General features: G+C 43.7%; 1 protein-coding gene across 1 annotated transcript in view; it reads right to left on the bottom strand.

Moving 5' to 3' along the window:
- Positions 1-1,170: 1,170 nt before the first annotated feature.
- The window catches only part of cacnb4a (calcium channel, voltage-dependent, beta 4a subunit), a gene marked incomplete at both ends in the record, with an annotated part of 34,417 nt that continues 10,130 nt past the window's right edge, over positions 1,171-25,457 (bottom strand). Inside the window, 12 exons of the mRNA XM_084180069.1 lie at positions 1,171-1,446; positions 3,655-3,837; positions 4,016-4,111; positions 4,371-4,522; positions 4,741-4,850; positions 5,189-5,247; positions 8,484-8,564; positions 9,892-9,911; positions 10,931-11,007; positions 12,377-12,507; positions 13,052-13,174; positions 13,599-13,718. Coding sequence (XP_084036195.1) covers positions 1,171-1,446; positions 3,655-3,837; positions 4,016-4,111; positions 4,371-4,522; positions 4,741-4,850; positions 5,189-5,247; positions 8,484-8,564; positions 9,892-9,911; positions 10,931-11,007; positions 12,377-12,507; positions 13,052-13,174; positions 13,599-13,718 — 1,428 coding nt within the window. The remainder of the gene's footprint in view (positions 1,447-3,654; positions 3,838-4,015; positions 4,112-4,370; positions 4,523-4,740; positions 4,851-5,188; positions 5,248-8,483; positions 8,565-9,891; positions 9,912-10,930; positions 11,008-12,376; positions 12,508-13,051; positions 13,175-13,598; positions 13,719-25,457) is intronic.

The following is a 25,457-nucleotide window of genomic DNA, read 5'->3' on the forward strand; positions in this document are numbered from 1 at the left end:
GATGGCATTGATAATTCTAAACCAATGAAGCTTTGCTGAATGGACAGCAGGTATTTCTTTGAAGAGAATAAAATATGATGCAAATGAAATCACTATCAGAGGCTGCTTGTACAGAAAATGGGATGTGGTAAACCAATCAAATGATCAATATTCCCCTGATTGGAAGTATAACCATCTTCACTGAGCCTATCCTCTGAAACCCATTTGAACAATTGAAACTAAGAACACAGGGGCATATTGCCCCTCTCTACATTGGATGCCTAGTCTTGAGATCTACTAACTTGAATTAGGCTATTTCCTCTTGGATGCAGCATTCTAAACTGATAGGCAAAGTCCTCACACTAGAGTGTTAAGGTACTGTATATAAAGAAGGGATGTACCCTTTCCTGAAAGAGTACACAATATGAAACTTGCAGCTCAGCAAATTCTACTTAGAAAAGTGTGATTTTCTGTCCTGATGCGGCATGTCACAAATGGCACTAAGTATCATTGAGAAGAAGAAGGGGATAGAAGTCCAGGAAATTCAGTCCGATTCAGAACCCTCCTAAATAATCACTCAACATTTTGCAAAACAGAAACTTTGCCTGCTCTGAGAAGCAGGTTATAGGCTACAGGACTGGAAACACTAACATCCAAGACAATTTCAAACAACTTAGTGACATTAATTAAAGATACAGTGCACTGACTCTGCTGCTATTGGCTCCTGGAAACGTGCAAAGAGGTTCTCTGCTGATCGAGGGACGCTTGGCGCTGTCTGGCACTGGTTCAAGGCAGGTGATAATGGGTCACCATGACTACCACGACAGCTACCCATGCTAACACTGAGACAGCAGGGAGTCGAGGACCACATGGTCACCCCTTTCATCCAGCCATGTCAAGTCTCTGCCATGTTGAAAAGAAGAAGATGAGCCCAGAGTTGGGCCTTCCCTTAAAAAAAAAAACATGGTGAAAATCTGCTCCTCATCCTATTTTTAGAGGCATCGAGATTTGATTTTCAGTTGGTCAATGTTCACGTTTCCAGCGTGAACCAGTGCCAGAGGTAAAGCGAGTTACTAACTAACGCTTTATAAAAAGGTTGTTACAGTACAATTAAACTAGAAAGCTGTCTTGTGGCTCTGTCATACTCAATGTGAAGGGAAGAGAGGCCTATGTGATATAAGGGTCTTCATCTCAAAGCCTGTGCCTGGAGTCATGGCTGTAGCCTCCGGGGGAGCCGTTTCGGTTGCGGTGGGGCTTGTACGTGTCCTGGTAGGGGTCATGATAGTCCTCCTCCACCAGGGGGTAGTGGACCTGGTCCCGGCTGTGCTGTGAGCCGGAGGATAGACGGTTACGGCTCTTCCTCTGCCGCTCATTGTGGTAGTTCTCGTCTGAGAGCATCAGGCTGTGTCGCTCGATGGGCGAGTGGTCTCCTGCCGTGTGATTGCTGTTCCTGTTTGTATTTCTTTGGCCCTATCCAGGGAGAAGGAGGGGACATATTGTATGAATCTGGTCATTCAGCCGTTGACTATAGCATCAGCATTTTCATTACTGTGACAATACTTTATTAATATAGTGAGAAAAACCTCAATGATTGTAAGACTCCATAAATAGGCAACTATCCTGTATTATTTCACTACTGACTGATACCTTTTCCAATTAATTATTTGCAACCAATTTGCCCAACGATAATTCAGCAAAATAAACAGTCATTATAGCTATTGCCACCACATCTATTGTACTTTAACCCCCTATCTGACTAAATAAGGTCAATTATAAACTGGGTGGTTCAAGCCCTGAATGCTGATTGGCTGACAGCTGTGGTATATCAGAACATACTGTATACCACGGGTATGACAAAACATGTATTTTTACTGCTCTAATTACGTTGGTAACTAGTTTATAATAGCAATAAGGCACCTCTGGGGTTTGTGGTATATGGCCAATATACCACGGCTAAGGGCTATATCCAGGCACGACGCGTTGCGTCGTGCTTAAGAACAGTTCTTAGTCGTGGTACAGTGGGGAAAAAAAGTATTTAGTCAGCCACCAATTGTGCAAGTTCTCCCACTTAAAAAGATGAGAGAGGCCTGTAATTTTCATCATAGGTACACGTCAACTATGACAGACAAATTGAGAAAAAAATATCCAGAAAATCACATTGTACGATTTTTAATTAATTTATTTGCAAATTATGGTGGAAAATAAGTATTTGGTCACCTACAAACAAGCAAGATTTCTGGCTCTCACAGACCTGTAACTTCTTCTTTAAGAGGCTCCTCTGTCCTCCACTCGTTACCTGTATTAATGGCACCTGTTTGAACTTGTTATCAGTATAAAAGACACCTGTCCACAACCTCAAACAGTCACACTCCAAACTCCACTATGGCCAAGACCAAAGAGCTGTCAAAGGACACCAGAAACAAAATTGTAGACCTGCACCAGGCTGGGAAGACTGAATCTGCAATAGGTAAGCAGCTTGGTTTGAAGAAATCAACTGTGGGAGCAATTATTAGGAAATGGAAGACATACAAGACCACTGATAATCTCCCTCGATCTGGGGCTCCACGCAAGATCTCACCCCGTGGGGTCAAAATGATCACAAGAACGGTGAGCAAAAATCCCAGAACCACACGGGGGGACCTAGTGAATGACCTGCAGAGAGCTGGGACCAAAGTAACAAAGCCTACCATCAGTAACACACTACGCCGCCAGGGACTCAAATCCTGCAGTGCAAGACGTGTCCCCTGCTTAAGCCAGTACATGTCCAGGCCAGGTCTGAAGTTTGCTAGAGTGCATTTGGATGATCCAGAAGAGGATTGGGAGAATGTCATATGGTCAGATGAAACCAAAATATCACTTTTTGGTAAAAACTCAACTCGTCGTGTTTGGAGGACAAGGAATGCGGAGTTGCATCCAAAGAACACCATACCTACTGTGGGTGGAAACATCATGCTTTGGGGCTGTTTTTCTGCAAAGGGACCAGGACGACTGATCCGTGTAAAGGAAAGAATGAATGGGGCCATGTATCGTGAGATTTTGAGTGAAAACCTCCTTCCATCAGCAAGGGCATTGAAGATGAAACGTGGCTGGGTCTTTCAGCATGACAATGATCCCAAACACACCGCCCGGGCAACGAAGGAGTGGCTTCGTAAGAAGCATTTCAAGGTCCTGGAGTGGCCTAGCCAGTCTCCAGATCTCAACCCCATAGAAAATCTTTGGAGGGAGTTGAAAGTCCGTGTTGCCCAGCGACAGCCCCAAAACATCACTGCTCTAGAGGAGATCTGCATGGAGGAATGGGCCAAAATACCAGCAACAGTGTGTGAAAACCTTGTGAAGACTTACAGAAAACGTTTGACCTGTGTCATTGCCAACAAAGGGTATATAACAAAGTATTGAGAAACTTTTGTTATTGACCAAATACTTATTTTCCACCATAATTTGCAAATAAATTCATTAAAAATCCTACAATGTGATTTTCTGGAATTTCTTTTCTCATTTTGTCTGTCATAGTTGACGTGTACCTATGATGAAAATTACAGGCCTCTCTCATCTTTTTAAGTGGGAGAACTTGCACAATTGGTGGCTGACTAAATACTTTTTTCCCCCACTGTATATTAGCCATATACCACACCCCCTCGGGCCTTATTGCTTAATTAGAATCACCTGTTGGTTCACCAGCCCAGTTATGGCTGTGGGGTACGGAGAGAGAGCGGTGGATCCCAGGTTGCGGCCCAGCAGAGGGTTGAGAGGGGTGGTCAGGGAGGTGTGAGTGGCCCTCCAGTAGGCCTCCAGGTACTCTGCCAGGTGTTCACATGCATCCTCCAGCTGATTCTCATCCAGAATGATGTCAAACATTTCCTGAGAGAGAGGGGAGGGGAAAGAGAGAGACAGACAGAGAGAGAGAGAGGATGAGGGCAGAGAGACATGCAGAATTAGACTTGATTGACTGATTTGCTAATAGTCCTTGTGAAGGCCAGAGACAGTAGCAAGATGTAGCAGTTGACAGAGTGTACTGTGGGGAATATTGGATGCCTACCGGGGGGCACTGTGCTAGTTTGTCTGCTGCCACCAGCTGCACATTCAAGTGTTTGCTCTGGGATTTCCCTCTCGACTTGATCAGCCGCTGCAGAACCTGTGGATAGTTTATATATAAATCAAGCCAGAAGAGGGCAGCAACACAAATCAGCATGGGTCAGGGTTGGAAATGGAAAAAGGTCACAGTGGGAACCCACCAATGTCAAATCCTCGAATTCACCTTAAAAAAAGTATTTGTAGATGTCAAAAGCATTTCACTCCCGGAGCCTGGTTCCTCTGGATTCCCTCCCATTTCCAACCCAGGTACAGTAGTAAAATTAGAACAATTTGGGTATAAAGGGAAGCCAAACAATTACCTTAGGAGAGGACACTTTAACATGGACGATGATAGGTGCTAAAGACGTCTTTATGAGCTGGGCCGGATGGTTGATTGTGTCAGCATCCAGAACCACCAACTGTAAGGATCTGGCCAGCTCAAATATCCTCTCAATCTCACTCTGAACCTCCGCTGTACAGGAACAAGGAGATAGATCACAGACAGGATGAATCTATTTATATCGCCAAGATCAGAAGACATCAATTCCACAAATTCTTTGTAAAACAGATCCTTTATCAGATTTGAAAAATATATTATATACATACATGTATGTAACTTCCTTTTTAACATATACAATATATACACAGTAAAGTAAAGAATGATAGCATTCAATGCCATTGTGATGATACCTAGGTTGGACCTGGTGTTGGATCTTTCGATGATGGCCCTCTTGCTGGGGTTGTTGAGCACCGACCTCTTGGCCAGAGCGATGTCTGCTGTTACCCTTGTAATAGATATCCTACAAGTTATAGAATCAAGAGAGACAGAATATGAGAACATACAGCACAACATGTTATTCACAATCCAGACTAGTAATGTATGGTTACCAGAATGTTTAGAAAATGTAAGGAAAGACCTAGTCAAAACAGGTGGTCAAATAAGGTACTTTGACAACTCATTAAATTCATTTACAACTGCTTTACATATTTTTTGCTCTAGCTATAGTAGTTTGCATGAGGGTAAGTGGAGCAGCTGAGAGCATGATGCTACAGTAAGCCTGCAGAGAGTTAGTACAGTATGCAGGGAAAGGGAAAGGGCTGGCGACAATATGCAGGAAAAGGGCTGATGACTCCTCACCTGCCATCAAACCTGTGCTTCAGGAAATCAAAGAGTGCTTTCTGCATCATGTCTGTCACCTGCACACAGAGCCCGGAAGCAGCAGAGAATGGCAGACAGAAAAAAGGGAAGAAAAGAGGGAGGAAAAAGGAGGGAAAGAGAGAGAGTGAGTAACAGGACAAGTGAGAGAGGGTTAAGACAGACAGACAGCAAGGAAATAAGCCAGTAGAAAATCATTGACAATTCCTCATAGCTATAGCAAGCCTGGAAGAACCCTTGCAAGACCCTTTTCATATGCTGAAGCTACATACCCTGATGGGCAATGTTTATAAATAGCACATGTTATGGTCAAAGGTGCCCAAAGAAGTCAAAATTACAGTTGTAATCCTTTTCGATTTCAGTATTAGTGCTAAATCAAGATCGTCCCATCTTCCCCATCCACCACCATTATCCATCCAATAAAGATTTCTCCATATTCCTCATTATGACATCCACCCAGAAGGTCCATTCAGGCTCCTCTGGCCCTGCCTTAGATTTATCCCACTGGGCCAAGACATCCATCAAAGGAGCAGCAGGATCTCTGGTTTCTTTCCACTTCATTTTCTAAAGAATTAATCCTGGTTACATTAAATAAGGTGATTAAGGCCTACAATGAAGTGTCATAAAGACCAATGCCGATGTGATGAATTGGGCTATAGCAGGCCAGACCAGTCTCCATTAATGCTATTTTTGCAAGGTATTTGAATTACACTGAAGCTGGGAAGAACTGTAGTTTCAAGCGACAAGGATAGCAAGGAGCAGTGTGGAGCAATTGTTATATGGTATATCCAAAAACTTTTTGTGTCCTTTGCACACAGAAATAACCATATTCTTTATAGTTAACGGCAACATTGAAATTTTTTATATTTCACTAGGGACATTTTTAGAAGAAAAACGGGTGTTGTGTAAGCTCTCTTGACAACATCATCATTCTGTTCACACAAGACAGTAGTGTAATTTGATATTTATACACACGTCTCTGTAAGTTGAGCAAAAAAATCACATTAAGAAGACCAAATTGTGCCCCCATTCCATCCACATTCGCATAACCTTGTCCCTGCAAAATATATTTTTTGCTGTATTATCATCATAACCAACACAGTTTTTTTGTACACACACAGATCTTCTGGTGCTGTTTATCTCTGTGTTTCTAATTTCAAGCCATGCTCCAATTTTTCAGACTGACGTGTTTTACCCAGAAGGTTGTTACCATGGCAACACAGTAGAGCGGAGATGAGGACTGTGATTCTGTGTGAAGATGATCCTGGCTCTCCACTTCCCCCCATACATGCTGGGGAAAAGATGCTGCCCTCTTTTTTCTGCAAGCCCCATTGGTGGTTAGTTAGCAATGAATGGATAGGTCAGACATACAGTGAGGGAAAAAAGTATTTGATCCCCTGCTGATTTTGTACGTTTGCCCACTGACAAATAAATGATCAGTCTATAATTTTAATGGTAGGTTTATTTTTACAGTGAGAGACAGAATAACAACAAAGAAATCCAGAAAAACGCATGTCAAAAATGTTATAAATGTATTTGCATTTTAATGAGGGAAATACGTTTTTGACCCCTCTGCAAAACATGACTTAGTACTTGGTGGCAAAACCCTTGTTGGCAATCACAGAGGTCAGACGTTTCTTGTAGTTGGCCACCAGGTTTGCACACATCTCAGGAGGGATTTTGTCCCACTCCTCTTTGCAGATCTTCTCCAAGTCATTAAGGTTTCGAGGCTGAAGTTTGGCAACTCGAACCTTCAGCTCCCTCCACAGATTTTCTATGGGATTAAGGTCTGGAGACTGGCTAGGCCACTCCAGGACCTTAATGTGCTTCTTCTTGAGCCACTCCTTTGTTGCCTTGGCCATGTGTTTTGGGTCATTGTCATGCTGGAATACCCATCCATGACCCATTTTCAATGCACCGGCTGAGGGAAGGAGGTTCTCACCCAAGATTTGGCGGTACATGGCCCCGTCCATCGTCCTTTTGATGCAGTGAAGTTGTCCTGTCCCCTTAGCAGAAAAACACCCCCAAAGCATAATGTTTCCACCTCCATGTTTGACGGTGGGGATGGTGTTCTTGGGGTCATAGGCAGCATTCCTCCTCCTCCAAACACGGCGAGTTGAGTTGATGCCAAAGAGCTCCATTTTGGTCTCATCTGACCACAACACTTTCACCCAGTTCTCCTCTGAATCATTCAGATGTTCATTGGCAAACTTCAGACGGGCATGTATATGTGCTTTCTTGAGCAGGGGGACCTTGCGGGCGCTGCAGGATTTCAGTCCTTCACGGCGTAGTGTGTTACCAATTGTTTTGTTGGTGACTATGGTCCCAGCTGCCTTGAGATCATTGACAAGATCCTCCCGTGTAGTTCTGGGCTGATTCCTCACCGTTCTCATGATCATTGCAACTCCACGAGGTGAGATCTTGTATGGAGCCCAAGGCGAGGGAGATTGACAGTTATTTTGTGTTTCTTCCATTTGCGAATAATCGCACCAACTGTTGTCACCTTCTCACCAAGCTGCTTGGCGATGGTCTTGTAGCCCATTCCAGCCTTGTGTAGGTCTACAATATTGTCCCTGACATCCTTGGAGAGCTCTTTGGTCTTGGCCATGGTGGAGAGTTTGGAATCTGATTGATTGATTGCTTCTGTGGACAGGTGTCTTTTATACAGGTAACAAGCTGAGATTAGGAGCACTCCCTTTAAGAGTGTGCTCCTAATCTCAGCTCGTTACCTGTATAAAAGACACCTGGGAGCCAGAAATCTTTCTGATTGAGAGGGGGTCAAATACTTATTTCCCTCATTAAAATGCAAATCAATTTATAAAATGTTTGACATGCGTTTTTCTGGATTTTTTTGTTGTTATTCTGTCTCTCACTGTTCAAATAAACCTACCATTGAAATTATAGACTGATCATTTCTTTGTCAGTGGGCAAACGTACAAAATCAGCAGGGGATCAAATACGTTTTTCCCTCACTGTAGCTGTTCTTTTTGGAGACCTCCAAATATCTACTCTGATAATGAACGGGGGAGTTATTCACTGTCAGCGAATGTGTTGGTAAACCTCTTCAATGAAGCTGCATCTTAACCTCTAGTCTACACGCTGACAGTCCTCAATATTGATTACAAAAGGGAGAGCTGGGAATTGGTGTCACTGTGGTGTAATGTATGGCACACAACCAAATAGTGCAGTCGTTCTGAATAGCTATTTTGGAGGCTTAATAAAACACTTGACCAATACAACACCAAGAGACCGAAAGTATTATTGCTATGAGGCCTACCTCATATCCCTTCAGGGACGGTCCTACCAGGACCACTGGTCTCATAGAGGGGACCACGTCATAGGGAGGGATGTGTTCAGTCTGTAGTGGAGGTAGAGGGTTAGAGGGAGGACAGACACCTCAGCAACATGTAACATGCCATTCACCATTATTAAGTAGTTTTATTAGGTTTTATTACATGCCAAGAAAGTTTGTCTGTGTATTTACAGTGTTACTACTTATGTGCAATAACAACTTTATGCAACGTGTTACCAATGGATGTTGAATGAGAATGAGTATAACAGTAGCTGGATATATTACAGCTATCCGCTGTTAAGTGATGCTATTACGACATTTAGACAGTTCTGTTTTACTTCCTGATAATGTGCTGACAAAGTGTTATTACAAAGAATACTGCCATCAGATTAAAGACGAGCTATCCAATTAATTTAATGCAGGGATGGGCAACTTTGATGGGGGTGGGGGTCAGTCTTACAGCTCATTTCCTGCAATTCTACACATTTTGCCATAGAGTGTAGAGAACTGTTTGCAGTTTTTAAAATGATATCTGAGTGAGAGTGACTAACATATCAATGGGGGCTCCCCAGTCGGTAATTCAACCATGACTACTACAAGTCTAGATAGCTGGCTAGACTAACTTCCAATCAAACATGGACTAATTGAGTGACTGACATAACAAGAGAAAAACTGCTGATGCACAACCACATTTTGAAATTGCACCTTGTGTATTCTACTATTCTAACTCTCAACAGTAAGTTGAGACCACGACTGAGTGATCTGCGGCCTACAAAAGTGGGGCCACCAGTTGCCCATCCATGATTTAATGCAACCTCTATAGTTTTTTGGTCAATGAATTTAATAGCATCATTAATCCCTGGACCTTGCCAGGGCTGGAATTAAATACAAGTAGACAGGTCTAAATGGTATTAAAGTGAGCTCAATCAGGTCTGCAAAGATACTTTATAGTATCTGTTGTTGTCGATTAGTTTACTCCAATTAGGGGAGAGGTGGTAGGGTTAGGGGAAAATAATAAAGGAAAATATATATTTAAAAAAAATATATATATATTTTATATATATATTTACAAAAAATATATGGGGGATTGGAAATGATGCAGCCAATTACATTGATGGAAGCCACAATCTATTTGCAATATTAAAGCTGATCAAAAAAATATAGTATAGTTTTCATAAGAGATTCATGGGGGTGAATAAAGAGCAAATCAAACCTATAAGTTAGTATCATTCTGTATGCCTAAAATAGAAATATAAACTTTGATATGGAGGATGACATGCCAACCGAACTTATGATTCTGGGTGCAACCAGTTTCTGTGAAGTTACAGATCTTGGAGGGTACCTGTTAGGGTTGTATGTGGATTAATGAATGAAAAGTCTGTTTACTACTCACCACCTTCTGCTTCTGTTTTCCTGTCAAAAAGAGAAAATAACTGATAAGTGCCTTTGAATGCAAAGCAGAGACCTTTTGTGCCTGTAGTACAAAACATTACAGTGATACCTTTTCAGTATTACAGTACTTTAATACCCAGTGGGTGGGTTGAAACAGTTGATGGAAATATTTGAATAGTACAATGGTGGATGCAAATAACTTATTATCACACAAATAAATGAAGTATCAAATATACAGTATGTATACAGTATATTAGTGGTCAAAACACTTGATTTATTTGTTGCTTATTTTCCAAACCTTCCTTTGCAGGTGACAGACATTGGTTGCACTTGATAACTAACTCTGAAGTTGCATTATCATATAAAAGTGTTTGGTGTCTTATAAATAAATTGAAATAAAGAGAGAGTATTATTTCAATTTATGTTTAGTGGCCCTCGCTATAAGATGGAGAAAATCCTTATAATTGGATAACGCAGAGTTTGGACTATATGGTTATGCTTGACTTAAAGCAAACTCATTGCAAGGACATAACGCTTGTCCATAATCCTCTTGGAGGAAGAGGAGGAGGAGCGGACTGAGAGTGCATGGCCCACCTCATTCCAGTCCAATACATGGCACATTCTGGAAGACACAAAGATCTCACAACTCCACATTCCATCCACCCAACCTCCAGCCACTGTTTTCCATTTGACATATTAACTTACTCGACAAGTTTGGATTGAGCAGGTGCAGCATTTTAAAGATATTAGACGAAAATGTAACAACATTTTTTTCGCTAGTGTAGAACAATGACATTGGGTACGTATACTCTGATAACCATTCAGTTCATAGTTCACAAATGTGAAGTAACTGACAGTTCTCACACTGGATTTGATATGTTAATAAACAACACACTGAGCAACAATGATATGTTATGTTAGAGACAGGGACAATTAGATCATAGCTCTGGTTGGTTAATGATTCATTCTGACAAACAACTAACGAGACGCTCCACCTGGTGAGACGCCCTTCCCTAATAGGCTTCTGTCTGGAGGCTCACCTGCAGAGGGAGGGTTAGGTTTGAACCCGCCTGAAACCATGTCTCCTAGACTGGAGGAGGAATTCCCACTGGACTTACTGCAAGGCACAAAGGATAACAGACAGAGAGAGAGAGAAGAATCATTAATGTGGAACACATTAATCACAGAGTCAAACAGAACTCCCATCCCCAGGAGAAACAGGGTCACTAACAATTCTCTTACTTTAATCAGTAATTTTATTATTACTTTAGACATCCTTGGTGTTTTAATGTTACTTTATTATTCTCAGTTATTGCCGTTTGCTTGTTTTTATCTCTTTAATTGTATTATTTTACTGTAAAGTGTGTTGCAGTGTTAAATGCACTTCTAAAATAAAGTTTGTGTCCATGTTGAATATTTAACAGTAGAATATAATTATCCAACAGTAGAATGTAATTGGATGAATACTATAAGTACATGGAAGACTATATAAGTATTGACTATACGTTGTTCCAGAAATGATTATGATAACACAGGGCTGGAATGAGCCGTGATCGTCTTGGAGATGATATCTATCACGGCACTATGTGAGACGACATACCCACTGTTTTACCACAACTGTTACATAATGTAACCCTCTGCAACATGAGGCCAACGGGGAAGACAAAATGTCCTTTAAAATAGACAACAAATAGTTAAAGCATAGCTGAGGAAAATTATATATGATGACGCATATAATCTCTTATCATATTAATGTCACCTAAGAAACACGTCACCAATCTGTTATTATGAGTAACCTCTGATCTCTTCTTATGAGTAATGTCTGATCTGTTATTATGAGTAACCTCTGATCTGTTATTATGAGTAATCTCTGATCTCTTCTTATGAGTAATGTCTGATCTGTTATTATGAGTAACCGCTGATCTGTTATTATGAGTAATCTCTGATCTCTTCTTATGAGTAATGTCTGATCTGTTATTATGAGTAATCTCTGATCTGTTATTATGAGTAATCTCTGATCTCTTCTTATGAGTAATGTCTGATCTGTTATTATGAGTAATCTCTGATCTGTTATTATGAGTAATCTCTGATCTCTTCTTATGAGTAATGTCTGATCTGTTATTATGAGTCATCTCTGATCTGTTATTATGAGTCATCTCTGATCTCTTCTTATGAGTAATGTCTGATCTGTTATTATGAGTAATCTCTGATCTGTTATGAGTAAACCACATAGTCACAGCAGAGTCAGGCCTGGAGTGGAGAGTAGGTGGCTTGTCATCGTACTTCAGTAACTTTTTATAATAACTTGTATAAATGCTTAATAAAGTTGTTTATAAATAGTTGATTAATGCTTATTCATGAAAGTTCTTATCAATTGTTCGCCCCTCTCCAATCCCCAACCCACCCTCTAACACAGCCCCTCCACCCAACCAAGCCCAACTTAGCACCTCAATACACCACCCCCAGCCCCTCTACCCAGGCTTTACCCGTAAGAGCGTGTGCCCCTCTTCTGCTCCTGCTGTAGACGAATGTTATCCAGTTTCAGAGGGCTGGGGATGAATCCGATCTCACAGCCCTCCTTCACCAGCCGGCCGATCCACCAGTCATTACTGTACTTCTGTAATGGGGAAGACAACATAAAACAACTCAATGACTGAAGTGTGTGTGCAGTGTGTGTGTGTGTGTGTTGAAGTGTTACATTCACAGACATATACACTCATTGCTGTACTTCTGTAGTGGGCAAGACAACACAAAACAACACAATCACTCAGAACAGAAGAGAGTATGTAAACTCCACAGACATACACACTATACAGTATGTGACTATGGGCAAGGCAACACAAAACCAATGTCTTAGAATAGAACGGAAGAGAGTATGTAAACTCCACAGACATACCAGGCTGTATACACACTCTATGTGACTCCATTGATTCCAAAGCGGGACATGCATTATTGATATTGCTTCATCCATAATGGCCCGTGAACAGATGTGGCTTGAAGCAAACATAGGCTGTCTGAAATGGCACCCTATTCCCTAAATAGTGCACTACTTTTGGCCAGAGCTGGCACACTATTCCCTATATATGCACTACATAGGGAATAGGATGCCATTTGAGACGGAGCCATAGCTTTAGCAGTACAGTGTGTTATATATGCTGTACCTCTTTAATGTGCAGGAAGTCCTTGGCATCGAAGGAGATGGCGGTTCCTGCCACAGGGACATCCTCATCCAGGGCTCCACAGTAACTGACGTTAGTCTTCACAGCAAAGGCCACCGCTTTGGCCTGAGACGATACAGGAAACACCATGTATAAGAACAGTGCCTAACTAGCTAGATAAGCTTAACCATAACCCAGTGGGCATTGCTGGTAGCAAAGATGCCAGTTCTGGTTTTAATGTGGTTGTAATTACATTGTACATTACATTGTAATCATTTAGCAGACGCTCTTATCCAGAGCGACTTACAGTTAGCGAGTGCATACATTTTCATACAGGCCCCCTGTGGGAAACGAACCCACAACCCTGGCGTTGCAAGCGCCATGCTCTACCAACTGAGCTACAGGGGACTACATAACGTAATTTCAACCAGCCTTGCCTGCTGGGACATTCCCAATGATAGGGGCCTTGTTCTGAAGGTATATGTCTGTGATAGTACAGTAGCATAGCATAAGGCTCCACAATAGGACACCTAGCAGAAATCTGTCTCACCTTGGCCCTCTCCAGCTGTACAGCAGCCTGCTGCTCCTTCTCCAGCTTGCCGCCTGTTGGCTCCTCCTCCAGGGAGACATCTGAGTCCGATGGTCGGCTAGTGTAGGAGTCAGCTGAACCCTGTAGTGGGACAAGATAACAGTTAGACAACAGTCAGACAATAAGCCAACAGTCAGATGGTCAGCTAGTGTAGGAGTCAGCTGAACCCAGTAGCGGGACAAGATAACAGTCAGACAACAGTCAGGCAACAGTCAGATGGTCAGCTAGTGTAGGAGTCAGCTGAACCCAGTAGCGGGACAAGATAACAGTCAGACAACAGTCAGGCAACAGTCAGATGGTCAGCTAGTGTAGGAGTCAGCTGAACCCAGTAGCGGGACAAGATAACAGTCAGACAACAGTCAGGCAACAGTAAGATGGTCAGCTAGTATAGGAGTCAGCTAACCCTGGACAGGAACAAGACATTATGACATAGCTGAACCCCTCTGTAGTTCTCATTACTTTAAGGGCCAATTGATTCCGCGCTTACACAGTTCAGTGAAGTTTGTGAACTGTTGCATCACTATGAAAGCTGTAATACTGTATTGAACAGATATAAGGTAAGGCTAAATGGTTAGCCTACTGTACATGTCCTAAATATTGCCAGAATGCAATGAATGAGCACTGAGTAGAGGTGGCAGTGATAGGCCTACAACCAGGTGCTACAGAGGGGGCGTCCGTACGTCATGTGGCTTGGAATATGCCTCTCCAAGTGGGATCAAAGGGACCCTGATTAAAGCCGGTGAGCCGTGCAACACAGGTCACAAATATGGGAAGGAGAGAGAGCGAGAACAGAGAGACAAGGACTGCAGGCTGGCACACGAGTGGCAAGACAGCTCCCTTTCTACATCAATACCCCTCAGGCTGAATGGAGCAGAGTGGACTAGTGTTAGAACTGACAGTGAGTGCCAGGGTAGATGACCAGTTTGACCACCATAATGTGTAGTATATGTGTAGTATTGTGTGGTACTGTGGTTGGTCATTGAAACTTCCACTACATTCACTGGAAGCAGCAGTGTAATTAATTTATCTAAAAGGTTCAAAGAAAGCTTGGTCAAGATCTGCTATCTTTTTTTGCTCGGTGCAACAAGGTTAGTCAATCTTCAAGCCCCTTGTTCCTTTTGTGTGGGATCTTTTGATTCCTGGATCAAAGTAGTCTATTTCTAATGCATTCAATAGTCCTTTCACAGGAAGCTGATTAGAATGAGACAGTAGTGGAGAGAGAGAGAGAGAGAGAGAGAGAGAGAGAGAGAGAGAGAGAGAGAGAGAGAGAGAGAGAGAGAGAGAGAGAGAGAGAGAGAGAGAGAGAGAGAGAGAGAGAGAGAGAGAGAGAGAGAGAGAGAGAGAGAGAGAGAGAGAGAGAGAGAGAGAGAGAGAGAGAGAGAGAGAGAGAGATATAAAGATAGATAAAGAGAGATAAAGAGAGATAAAGAGAGAGAAAGGGAGAGAAAGGGAGAGAAAGGGAAAGAAAGGGAGAGGGGGATAGAAAGAGAGAGAGACGGAGAGAGAGAGACAGAGAGATAGTGTGTCCCTGTCTCTGTGTGTTGCTTCCCTTGGTGGAGGTGAGTACTGTGGCTCAGCCCACCACCCAACCTCAGGCAGTCTCATGTCATTACGATCAGAAGAGCTGCACCCCGATACCACACACACACACACACACACCACTCTATTAGCAACGAGTCAGTAGTTGCTGGGAGAGAGCCCGCTCCAACACCCACTCACTCAGTCAGAGCGGGAAAGAGGAAACAAGAGTGTGAAGAGGAGATAGAGGAAGATAGAGGGACAGACCGTGAAGAAAGAGAGAGTAGGGGATGAGAAGAAAGTGGCAGAGGGACAGAAAAAGGGGGATAGAGGGAGAAAGGTAGAGAGAGGGGGAGATTGAGAGAGGAGGAAGAGGGATAGATAAAGAGAGACAGACAGATTTCCTGTGACTGTGCCTCAAAACCAAATGTCTACCTGGCCCACCACAAATCCTGGACTTGAACAGCCTTTACGACCAGGTCCACCTATACAAGGCAGCAGTGCCCACCTTCGCCCATACCCTAAAGAATATCACCCTCACCGCAGACCCAACACCTCACACAGGAGCAACAGATCAACAGACACCCCGCCCAGACCAGCAAGAGACTCTCCCAGACCTGCGGGACCCCCCCCCCTGGACCTACACATAGAGGACCCCCGCCGATAGGACCTACATCCAGACCACAGCACCACCAGCCACATCCACACCCACACCCCAACCAATTAACACCCGCCCAAGTCAACCATGCCCACACCCCATTTAGGCCCCCTCAGATCAGACCTATGCCCCTCCTACCCACCCCATGCCCCCCACTCCCACAAAGAGGGCCTCAACATGAAAGTCACACATACGCCCAGGCCGTGAGCAGGCAAACAGGCCCAACCCCCACTCTTACACTAGCCAAGCCAATGGCATGTACCAGATGCTCAGCAGGCTCTGCTCACAATTACTGGCCTGAGGCCAAACCACACGAACAACAACATTAGACACTATGGAACACAAAGCCTTCACTATCTCATCCTGGAATATCCAAGGCCTGAGGTCATCTGCCTTTGGCCTAAAGAGCAGGACATTGTCATCCTACAAGAAACATGGTATAGAGGAGACGGACCCACTGGTTCCAGAGAGCTGGTAGTCCCATCCACCAAACTACCAGGTGTGAAACAGTGAAGGGACTCAGGGGGTATGCTAATTTGGTATAGAGCAGACCTAATTCACTCTATTAAATTAATCAAAACAGGAACATATTACATTTGGCTAGAAATTCAAAAGGAAATTATCTCAGCAGAGAAAAATGTCCTCCTGTGTGCTAGCTATATCCCCCCACTAGTATTCCCATGCTTTAATGAAGACAGTTTCTCCATCCTGGAGGGGGAAATCAATCATTTCCAGACCCAGGGACATAGTACTAGTCTGTGGTGACCTAAATGCCAGAACTGGACAAGAACCTGACACCCTCAGCACACAGGGGGACAAACACCTACCTGGAGGTGACAGCATTGCCTCCCCCTATGCCCAACTATGACAACATAACCAACAAAAACGGGTCACATCTCCTGCAGCTCTGTCACACGCTGGGTATGTACATAGTCAATGGTAGGCTTCAAGGGGACTCCTATGGTAGGTACACCTATAGCTCATCTCTTGGCAGTAGTACTGTAGACTACTTTATCCCTGACCTCAACCCAGAGTCTCTCAGAGCATTTACAGTCAGCCCACTGATACCCCTATCAGACCACAGCAAAATCACAGTCTACTTGAACAGAGCAATACTCAATCATGAGGCATCAAAGCCAAAGGAACTGAATAATATTAAGAAATGCTATAGATGGAAGGAAAGTAGTGTCGAAACCTACCAAAAAACAATTAGGCAACAACAAATTCAATCCCTTTTAGACAACTTCCTGGACAAAACGTTCCACTGTATTAGTGAAGGTGTAAACTTGGCAGAAGAAAACCTTAACAGTATATTTGACCTCTCAGCTTCCCTATCAAATATAAAAATCTCTAACAGAAAACCGAAGAAAAGTAACAACAATGACAAATGGTTTGATGAAGATTGCAAAAACCTAAGAAAGAAATTGAGAAACCTATCCAACCAAAAATATAGAGACCCAGAAAACCTGAGCCTACGCCTTCACTATGGTGAATCACTAAAACAATACAGAAATACACTATGGAAAAAGAAAGAACAGCATGTCAGAAATCAGCTCAATGTAATTGAAGAATCCATAGACTCTAACCACTTCTGGGAAAATTGGAAAACACTAAAAACAACACTAAAAAAACACGAAGAGCTATCTATCCAAAATGGAGATGTATGGGTAAACCACTTCTACAATCTTTTTGTCCCTATAACAAAGAACAAACAGCAGAAAAATATACATGATCAAATGCAAATCTTAGAATCAACTATTAAAGACTACCAGAACCCACTGGATTCTCCAATTACATTGAATGAACTACAGGACAAAATACAAACCTTCCAACCCAAAACGGCCTGTGGTGTTGATGGTATCCTCAATGAAATGATAAAATATACAGACCACAAATTCCAATTGGCTATACTTAAACTCTTTAACATCATCCTTAGCTCTGGCATCTTCCCCAATATTTGGAACCAAGGACTGATCACCCCAATCCACAAAAATGGAGACAAATTTGACCCCAATAACTACCGTGGGATATGCGTCAACAGCAACCTTGGGAAAATCCTCTGCATTCTCATTAACAGCAGACTTGTACATTTCCTCAGTGAAAACAATGTACTGGGCAAATGTCAAATTGGCTTTTTATCAAATTACCGTACGACAGACCACGTATTCACCCTGCACACCCTAATTGACATATAAACAAAACAAAACAAAGGCAAAAGTCTTCTCATGCTTTGTTGATTTCAGAAAAGCTTTTGACTCAATTTGGCATGAAGGTCTGCTATACAAATTGATGGAAAGTGGGATTGGGGGAAAAACATACGACATTATAAAATCCATGTACACAAACAACAAGTGTGCGGTTAAAATTGGCAAAAAACACACACATTTCTTTCCACAGGGCCGTGGGGTGAGACAGGGATGCAGTTTAAGCCCCACCTCTTCAACATATATATTAACGAATTGGTGAGGGCACTAGAACAGTCTGCAGCACCCGGCCTCACCCTACTAGAATCTGAAGTAAAATGTCTAATGTTTGCTGATGATCTGGTGCTTCTGTCACCAACCAAGGAGGGCCTTCAGCAGCACCTAGATCTTCTGCACAGATTCTGTCAGACCTGGGCCCTGACAGTAAATCTCAGTAAGACAAAAATAATGGTGTTCCAAAAAAGGTCAATTTGCCAAGACCTCAAATACAAATTCCATCTAGACACCGTTGCCCTAGAGCACACAAAAAACTATACATACCTCGGCCTAAACATCAGCACCACAGGTAAATTCCACAAAGCTGTGAACAATCTGAGAGACAAGGCAAGAAGGGCCTTCTATGCCATCAAAAGGAACATAAAATTCGACATACCAATTAGGATCTGGCAAAAAATACTTGAATCAGTTATAGAACCCATTGCCCTTTATGGTTGTGAGGTCTGGGGTCCGCTCACCAACCAAGAATTCACAAAATGGGACAAACACCAAATTGAGACTCTGCATGCAGAATTCTGCAAAAATATCCTCTGTGTACAACGAAAAACACAAAATAACGCATGCAGAGCAGAATTAGGCCGATACCCGCTAATTATCAAAATCCAGAAAAGAGCCGTTAAATTCTATAACCACTTAAAAGGAAGCGATTCCCAAACCTTCCATAACAAAGCCATCACCTACAGAGAGATGAACTTGGAGAAGAGTCCCATAAGCAAGCTGGTCCTGGGGCTCTGTTCACAAACACAAACAGACCCCAAAGAGCCCCAGGACAACAACACAATTAGACCCAACCAAATCATGAGAAAACAAAAAGATAATTACTTGACACATATGGGAAGAATTAACAAAAAATAGAGCAAACTAGAATTTTATTTGGCCCTAAACAGAGAATACACAGTGGCAGAATACCTGACCACTGTGACTGACCCAAACTTAAGGAAATCTTTGACTATGTACAGGCTCTCAAGAGAAGACAGGCTATGTGCACACTGCCCACATAATGTGGTGGAAACTGAGCTGCACTTCCTAACCTCCTACCAAATGTATGACCATATTAGAGACACAAATTTCCCTCAGATTACACAGATCCACAAAGAATTCGAAAAAACAAACCCAATTTTGATAAACTCCCTTATCTACTGGGTGAAATACCACACTGTGCCATCACAGCAGCAAGAGTTGTGACCTGTTGCCACAAGAAAAGGGCAACCAGTGAAGAACAAACACCATTGTAAATACAACCCATATTTATGTAGAAAACAACGACCATGCCCCGGCTTCTTGGGGGTGGCTGCATCGCCGTCTGGGGCTGGCGAGTACCTGTGTTAGGCTGGTGGTAGGACCAAGGGCGTGTGTAGGGCTGGGCTGAGTGAGAGTGGCGAGGTTCACACGTGTCAGGCCTCCCTCTGCCACGACTATGATGCCTGGTTTCTGGGCTGTGGGTTCCACAGTGGTGTAGCCTGTCTCAGCTGTTTTTTACGTTCGATGGCAAACTCAGCCACGGGGCCGAAGAGCAGTCCGGCGACCACTGGGAGCTTTCTCAGCGTCCGTCTGGAGTCATCGGACATTGGGGCTTGAGCGAGCCAGACCTGGTGACGAGTCACAACAAGGGTGGACATCAGTCGCCTAGTTCTCTGGTCATGAACGCAAACGCTTGAAGAGATGCGTCATTCAGGTTGCAGAGATCCAGGTCTGTGTGCTCCGGCTGGAGCATCCTGTTCTGTGCTAGCATGAGCACTGAGGAGGAGTTCCCAATGCGGGCCGCTGTGTCATAGGCCCGTGACAGTAGCTCATCTGTGGCCCTGCACTGAGGTCTGGGGCATTGGGCGTCATCTTTCAGGGCTTCATCTGGGGAGAGCATTAGCTCTGCTATGCATTCATCCACCTTAGGCATATGGTCCAGCCCATGTTGTTTTGCGTCGCGCATGGCAGATAGCGTCCTACTGTCCTTGCCGTGGTGGGCAAGGGCCCGTGGGTCGGCCCAGCATATCTGAAGCTCTGTAAGAAAAGCCGGTGAAGGTGGCACACTGAACGGTGTAGCTGCCGGGGCCTTCTTAAAGAATGGGTTAGCTGCAGGGGCTGTGGCTTGAGGGTCATCAAGCTCTAGCCTAGCTAAGGCCGCACACAGGACCGCGCGTAGTGAGGCAGAGCTTCCTTCTGACTCTGTGTGATCAGAGCCTCTGAATGACTCCTCTGACCCATCTTTAGTGTTGAGACTGAATGGGTCCACAACACTGGTTGGCACCTCCTTCACCATGTTGGGTGTGTCATCATCCTGGTCACTAAAGTACCGGTTGGATGCCCGAGTGGACAGCAGGTCATCATCCCGGCTATCTGAGTCCTCTGTTGCATCCCCCATGCTGAAGGGTGTGCTAGAGGGCCCCAACTCAGGGGGCTTGAAGGAACGCAAAAGCGTTTTAGCTGCTCTATCTCAGAGGATAAGGAATCGACCTTCCGAGTGAGGCTCTTATTTTTTATTTTTTTTTACCGGAGTAGCGCCATCGGTTTCGTGGGCTTTCTCTCTTTTGGTGGCCCTGGGTGGGTCCTGGCGAACAACGCCAGGCGCTGGTAAATTATCTGTGAAAACCCATGCCCTCAACTCTGGCTAGCCGCGCTTCCCTCACTTTCACAGGCAGGATGGCGCAGTTAACACAGGGGTCAGAAAGGGCCTCACGCAGGTGGCCAACACCTAGGCAGGTGGGGCACAGGTCATGACCATCTTCTACTTGTAGTTCAGCTCCACAAGAGGAGCAGCCATACATGCCCAGCATCATGGTGATGCGGTGTTCTCTCAGCTCAGAATGTGAAGAAAATAAACGATCAAATATAAATATAAAATATTTCTTATGCAATTCTTATGCAATACACTGATTCATCAAATTAACTAATATAATAGTAGCCAAAGACTGTATACAACAGCTACCACAATACACAGCAACGGTAGAGAGCTACAATAATCTGGCGGGAGCTGTACAGCACCCACAAAAATAATTTCGGGTGAGCCTAGCTATGAACACAGGGCTGGAGCAGGAGCGGTAACATGTTTAAACGTAGGCTTATTTATGCGAAACACGCACGAATGGCCGTCGTTTGGTGAGCCAAGCTGACAACACACAGTGGCAGCTATGTGGAGTTGGTAAGCTAGCTGACAACACACAGTGGCAGCTATGTGGAGTTGGTAAGCTAGCTGACGACACACAGCGGCAGATAGGTTGAGTTAGTAAACTGGATAGCTAGCTAGCTTGTAGCATGCTAGTAATACCAGGGGAGAGGGATGCTTAGGGGAGGCAATCCGAATCTCACGTCATATAGCTGGCTAGGCTAACAATCTTCCTAGTTGTGGTTATCTAGGGAAGTGACCCGTTCGAGTTTTAAATAGTCGAAGGACGACTAGTGCTCGGTGGCTTCGATAACGAGCACAGCAGTGGAGGATAATTTGACAAGGTTAGCACCGGAGTACGGTGGCCAACACACACACTAGCTGGTGGGCTAAGTCAGCACAAGACAAGGAAGCTTGATATCCTCCGATAAAAGGGATAGGTAGGGGAGAGCTGTCACACAGCCTTGGAAGACGAATTTCGCGCTCTGACTCACAGGTCACAGGCTGCGGTGACAGACTGACAGTACACATAACTCACACAGAGTTTAGTTTACCCTACCGGGACCTGGGAAGATGCAATCCGAAAAACAGGAGCAGCGGAGCAGTCAACTTGCGCGATACGGCTAAGCTAACTTTGCGAGAAGAAATAAGAGACAGTGCGTGGTCTGACGTACGGTTTTATATGAACCGCGGGGCACGTCCTCCCACACTTGTTGTTATTTTTACTCGACCTGCGTGGAGCGCGAGGGATATAATCCATACTTTGAACCTTACTGATGGTCTGAAAGGTATGAAGTAGAACCTATGCTTGCTCCTGTATGCACTCATGAAGCTGGTTGAGAGAATGCCAAGAGTGTGCAAAGCTGTCATCAAGGCAAAGGGTGGCTACTTTGAAGAATCTCAAATATAAAATATATTTTCATTTGTTTAACACTTTTTTGGTTACTACATGATTCCATATGTGTTATTTAATAGTTTTGATCTCTTCACTATTATTCTACAATGTAAAAAATTGTAAGAATAAAGAAAAACCTTGAATGAGTAGGTGTGTCCAAACTTTTGACTGGTAGTGTATATATAAATTAGCAAAAATGTCTAAAAACCTTATTTTGCTTTGTTTTTTGGGGTATTGTGTGTAGACTGATGAGGGGGGAAAAACTATTTTACCCATTTTAGAATAAGGCTGTAACCTAACAAAATGTGGAAAAAAACGTGAATACTTTCCGAATCCACCGTATAGGGGCTATGGCTGCAAGGCTCTCTGTACAATATTGAATGGCTTGTTGATGGCTTGGCGTGGCAGAGTATCATGTTTCTCTGTGTATCAGCGATGAGCCTAAGTCCCAGGTAAACATTGACAGCTATTCTCTCATACTCGTCTCACAAAGAGTAAACAAACAATGTAGCTCTCAACCTAACCTCCATATCTCCTCTCCACTCTCAACCTAACCTCCCCATCCTCTGGTACAAGCCAAGTGTGCCACACTGGAACCCACATGCCTCTCCTCAACTGCCATCTAACTGATGATAGTATCAGAATATGAAAAAAGATATGATTCATTTGGAAGATAAAATTAGTATCTGATAACTTGGTCACTAAACCCATCTTAAATATAGTAAATAATTCACAAAGGCTGCCTTTACATACACCTTAGCCAAATATGTTTAAACTCAGTTTTTCACAATTCCTGACATTTAATCCTAGTAAAAATTCCCTGTTTTAGGTCAGTTAGGATCACCACTTTATTTTAAGAATGTGAAATGTCCGAATAATAGTAGAGAGAATGATTTATTTCAGCTTTTATTTATTTCATCACATTCCCAGTGGGTCAGAAGTTTACATACACTGTCACGCCCTGACCTTAGAGATCACCTGTATTCTCTGTTTGGTTAGGTCAGGGTGTGATTTGGATAGAATCTAGTGTATTCTATTTCTATGTTGGCCGGGTGTGGTTCCCAATCAGAGGCAGCTGTCGATCGTTGTCTCTGATTGGGGATCATACTTAGGCAGCCATTTTGCCTACCTTTAGTTGTGGGATCTTGTTTCTGTTTCTGTTTAGGCTTGTTGCTGTTAGCCTTTAGAACTTCACGTTCAGTTGCTTTTGTTACGTTATCAAGCGTTTATTTAAATAATTAAAACATGTACGTATACCACACTGCACCTTGGTCCAATCCTTTATACAACGGACGTGACATACACTCAATTTGTATTTGTTAGCATTGCCTTTAAATTGTTTAACTTGGGTCAAACATTTCGGGTAGCCTTCCACTAGCTTCCCACAATAAGTTGGGTGAATTTTGGCCCATTCCTCCTGACAGAACTGGTGTAACTGAGTCAGGTTTTTAGGCCTCCTTGCTCGCACACACTTTTTCAGTTCTGCCCACACATTTTCTATAGGATTGAGGTCAGGGCTTTGTGATGGCCACTCCAATACCTTGACTTTGTTGTCCTTAAGCCATTTTGCCACAACTTTGGAAGTATGCTTGGGGTCATTGTAAATTTGGAAGACTAATTTGCGACCAAGCTTTAACTTCCTGACTGATGTCTTGAGATGTTGCTTCAATACTGTATATATATATATTTATTTATTTTTTGTTCCTGAACTTCTTCTACTCTCAACCTCTCCGATCATTTTCATGATGTCCATCCGGTTTGCTTCTATATGCCATATCTTTCTAACTGTGCTCTTTCCCAAAAGCTCCCAACATACAACCTTTATACTTATTATGGACACAGTATGCTTACATTATTAGCTATCTTTGTTATTATTTGTTGTTATTTGTTATTAGTCCCATCCTTCAACTCTATTCAATACCTCCCATCTATCTCTTAACACCATCCATATAGGATTTCTATTTGCCATATATATTTCAACCGTACTGTGATGTTTTACAAAAGTTCTGAAACTTTCTATTCTCATTGCTTCTACAGATTGTGAATTAAAAATAAAAAAAATTGTTAAAAGTATTATTATATTATTGATTGATTGACTATGACTTTTCAGATCACCCAGTAATGCTATCTGCAAGGTTAGTTCCAGGTAAATATTGCAATCCTTTAGCCATTTGTCACACCCTGGTTCTGGGACTCATTATGTTGAGCCAGGGTGTGTGCAGTCTATGTGGTTTTGTTCTATGTTGGGTGTCAAAGTGGTGATTTTCTAGGTTTGGTCAATGACTCCCAATCGGAGGTAACGAGTGTCAGCTGTCGGCTCGTTATCTCTGATTGGGAGCCATATTTATTTCTGTATGTTTTCCTGTGGGGTTTGTGGGTTATTGTTCCGTGTTTCAGTCGTTGTACTGTGGACTTCACGAGTCGTCTTTTGTTTTGTATTTTACGTGCTTTACTCTAATTAAAGTCATGTTCGTTCAACGCGCTGCGCTTTGGTCTCCTTCACTCCTAGACGATCGTGACAGAATAACCCACCAAAGAAAGACCAAGCAGCGCGTCCAGGAGCAAAGGGTCTGGACATGGGAGGAGGCGCCGGGTCAGGAGAGAACGTTGGTGGATGTCCTCCTCGGCTGGGGACATATTACCCAGGAGGAGGCCGTCCGGTACCGGAGGGCGATGAAGGGGGAGAACCTGGCAGGAGAGGAGCAACGGCATCGGCAGGGCCATCATCGGAAGGACGGGAGGCAACCCCAAAAAGTTTTTTGGGGGGGGCACATGGCTTGGGCGACTGAGCAGCAGGAGGCTGCCACAAGGCAGATTCAGAAGGCTACCAGGTTAAGGGGGCTGACGGAGGCAGAGAAGGGACGGATTCAGGAGGCTACCAGGTTAAGGGGGCGACTGGGAAAGGCAGGGAAGGAAGGTGTAGAGGCACGGCGAGAGGTACTGGGGTGTGTAACCAGTCCGGTCCGGCCCGTTCCTAATCCCGAGGTACAGCCAGTAGTGTGTGTCCCCAGTACGGTACGGCCTGTTCCGGCCCCTCGCACTAAGTGTACGGTGCGCGTCGCCAGCCCAGCCCGGCCTGTTCCTGAGCCTCATACGAAGCCTACGGTGCGCGTCGCCAGCCCAGCCCGGCCTGTTCCGGCCACTCGCACCAGGGATACGGTGCGCGTCG

The sequence above is a fragment of the Coregonus lavaretus genome (assembly GCF_964263955.1).
Source record: "Coregonus lavaretus genome assembly, chromosome: 16".
Lineage (NCBI taxonomy): Eukaryota > Metazoa > Chordata > Actinopteri > Salmoniformes > Salmonidae > Coregonus > Coregonus lavaretus.